At 50.1% G+C, this 3,551-nt stretch overlaps 1 protein-coding gene across 1 annotated transcript; it reads left to right on the top strand.

The window, feature by feature from the left end:
- The first annotated feature begins 891 nt into the window (after nucleotides 1-891).
- Nucleotides 892-1,893, top strand: LOC137645391 (uncharacterized). Its single transcript, XM_068378196.1, has 2 exons — nucleotides 892-1,428; nucleotides 1,585-1,893. Exons 1-2 carry the CDS (start codon nucleotides 892-894, stop codon nucleotides 1,891-1,893), a joined length of 846 nt encoding a protein of 281 aa, XP_068234297.1.
- Nucleotides 1,894-3,551: the final 1,658 nt, after the last annotated feature.

Here is a 3,551-nt window from a genome sequence, read left to right as displayed (position 1 = left end):
CTCTTACATGCTCGTACACTGAAACAGTTTTTTTTTTTTTTTTATCTTATCACTCGCTCTTCCAGGCACTGTTAATAGAAAAAACCCGTGTAGTTCAAGGTCAAGCAAAGGGTCAAATTCCAGTCATCAACCATTTGGCGACATTTTAATCGTTAAGTAATGAAATTTGCAGGGATTTTAAACTGTTGTGTAAAGAGCTAGAAATTATTAAATATTTGAAGGTGAAAGGTCAAGATCACGGACGAGTAAAAACTCCATATCATGTAATCAGCCATAAGTTTGGACATCCTTGCCACAGGAACCTCAAACTTTGTTTATATTTAAGTGTATGAAAATCCACATCAATTAATACATGTTAAGGTTAAAGGTCAAGGTCGAGCAAAATAACGAGAAATAAGCTGCCGCATCGGAGGTCTGCGCTCCACTGAGTGGCATTCTAGTTGTCTATGTGTAAAGAAGCCTAATATTTCTATGGATGTAGTGATAAGTAATGAATAAGATAAGTACGTTCATAGTTCACTGATGAGATTGTGTACCCAGAGAGAATCTGTATTGGGTGTACTGATAGATATCATGGTGAACAGAAAAATGGAAGTGACTGGGAGTAATTACTATAGTATAGAGAGTGGCTATTTAAAAGATGTAGTGTTCCAAGCAGTGGTAGGTCAAGTGAGGTAGAAAGAGCACTTCAAAATATACATAATTAATGAACACGCAGATTTAGATTGAAAAAAAAAATTACAATTATAGAAGTAAATTTTGTGTTAACTTTTCTTTGTGGAGATGAAAAGAAGTTGAGTGTGGATAAAATGGAAATGAAAATATAGAGTGACTATACTATCGTCTTGTGAAGTTATATGGAGCAAGCAGAGTTATTGGGAGGGGGACTTTATGATTTACCTGGACCTGAAGGACGCCTACTTCCAGATCCCAGTCCACCCCTCAAGCAGGAAGTACCTCAGGCTGATGTGGGGGCAGGTAGCTTACCAGTTCACCATCCTATGCTTCAGCCTATCCACGGCCCCGCAGGTTTTCACAAGTGTTCTTCCTACTCCCGTGTTACCTAGACGATTGGTTGCTGCTTTCAGTGTCAAAGGGACTCTTGGAGAAGCAACGGGATGCTCTGTTGGCCATCTGCGGGGAGCTGGGTATTGTGGTAAATATGGAAAATTCCCAGCTGACACAAGTAAGAAGGACGGTATACTTGGGGATGGAGCTGGACACGACCTTGGCGAAGGCCTTCCCCTCCAAGGAGTGCATCAAGAACCTCGGGGAGATTTCCAGGCCATTCCTCCAGGGCCTCCCTATGAGGGCCAAGGACTGGCAGAGGCTACTGAGTCACCTGGCCTCCCTAGAGAAACTGGTCCCTCATGGCAGGATCAGTGGAATCTAAAAGATCACTGGTGCCAGACCGGTTTCCCCACTCAGGTGGTCCCGCTGTCACCCGAAGGAAGGGTGCCCCTACAGTGGTGGGCTCTGCCGGAGAACTCCAGACGGGGAACCCCGCTGACGGATTCCACCCCCCACCACCCCCCCCCCCCCCTGGAGACATTACTCTTCACGGATGCCTCCAAGGAGGGTTAGGGCGCCCACCTGGCCTCTCACACAGCACAAGGCCAGTGGTCGGAGACAGAGAGAGCTCTCCACATCAACGTCCTGGAGATCTTGGCCATTCAAAGGTCCCTGTCAATCTTCGAAGGGGAGCTAGAAGGCTGGACAATAGCCCTGATGTGCGACAACGCCACAGTGGTGGCATATGTTAAGAAACAAGGAGGTATTCGCTCCAGGGAGCTCTGCCTCATAACAGAAAATATCCTGGAATGGGCCAAGAGGAGACACATAGACCTCACGGCGCGGTTCATTCCGGGGACAACAAAACATCATCGCGGATGATCTCAGCAGAAAGGGCCATGTCCTAAGGGCTGAATGGTCCCTGAACCGTCAGGTGGCCAGGGAAGTCCTGGAGAGGTGGGCGTCCCCGGTGATAGAGCTGTTAGCGACGAAACTGAACGCGAAGCTCCCACTCTACTGCTCCCAGGTGCCAGACCCAGGGGCCGAGATGGAAGACACGTTTCAGCACCCCTGGGACAACATGGACATCTATGCCTTCCCACCCTTCAGGGTCCTCAGGAGGGTGCTGAACAGGCTCCTCCGGTCCAGGGGCACGAAGATGACCCTCGTGGCTCCTTGGCGGACCTTCAGGCTCTAGCGTCATATCCCCCTTGGCCTCTTCCTCTAAGAGAAGATCTCCTGTGTCAGTTGCACTTCCTAAAGTTTCACGAAAATCCGCAGGTGGTCTCCCTTCCCGCATGGCGACTATCGAGTGCCTGCTGAAGAGGGATAGTTTCTCGGGTTCAGCAGCCTCCTACATTGCTGGTTATTTGAAAAAGTCCTCAGCCGCGGTGTATCAGGCCAAGTGGGCTACCTTTTGCAAATGGTGTAAGAGTAGGAGAGTGAAGCCACTGGAGGTGTCCATACCCCTGATAGAAGACTACCTAATCTTCCTTAGGATGGAGAAGAAGGTTTTGGTAACAGCGGTCAAGGGAGTTAGGGCTGCCCTAGGGCAGGTCTTCAAGCTAAAGGGCCTGGACTTAGAGGCCTCGGAGCAGTTATCCATGCTGATCCGCAACTTCGAGCAGTCACGCCCCCCGCCAAGCCTCCAGGGTCCTCGCTTGGGATGTCGACAGGGTCCTGGATTCCTTGAAGAGACTCCCGTTCGAGCCCCTGAAGAATATCTTGAACAGGGAGCTCACGTTGAAGACAGTCCTCCCGTTGGCCTTGGCATCATCCAAGAGGGTGAGCAAACTGCACGGACTCTGCAGCGAGGTCTCCCACTCCAAAGGGTGGAAGGACGTCTAGTTTAGATTCTCTCTGTTCTTCATGGCGAAGACGCAGAACCCCTCAGTGGTGGATTCAAGGTTGGACGAGTTCTCTATTTCAGCTATTGCCTCCTCGGGGGACCCAGAAGACTTGCTTCTATGTCCGGTAAGAGCAGTCAGGAAGTACTTGGGTAGAACAGCCAGGTAACGTCCAGGTCTCTCCTCCCTCTCCATCTCCACAGCCTCCACAGGCCTGGTCAAGAGGTCATTAGGAGGGATTATGAGACTTCCGGGGTGCCTCCCCCCAAGCACGCAAAGCCTCATGACATCAGGGGCTTGGGTACCTCCTTGTCCTTCTCCAAGAACATGGCAGTTTCTCAAATCTTAAAGGCCGGAGTCTGGAAGAGGCAGTCTACTTTTACAGCCCATTACTTAAAGGACGTTACGAGGAAGACTTTATATACCTTCTTGTTAGGTCCTATGGTGGCAGGTCTTCAGCAGGTGTGAAGGTCCTACGAGGTTCCGTCGCGGCAGGGTTAGTGATGCACACGTCCCCCCCATCCTTCCTGAAACCGCACCCCCCCCCCATGTTCCCTATGCCCTTGGAGCTGGAGGAACAAATGTGAGATTGAATAGGTGAGTTATCAATTGGTTGTTGGGTGTATTATTAATGTGTGGTATGTGATCCTCATCCCCCACCCCCAGGTGTGCCCATCCAGCTGCCATGGGGCT

Source organism: Palaemon carinicauda, chromosome 8, assembly GCF_036898095.1.
Source record: "Palaemon carinicauda isolate YSFRI2023 chromosome 8, ASM3689809v2, whole genome shotgun sequence".
In the NCBI taxonomy this organism is placed as follows: Eukaryota; Metazoa; Arthropoda; class Malacostraca; order Decapoda; family Palaemonidae; genus Palaemon; species Palaemon carinicauda.
Note: the sequence above shows the minus strand (reverse complement) of the source record. Positions and strands in the feature narration are given on the sequence as shown.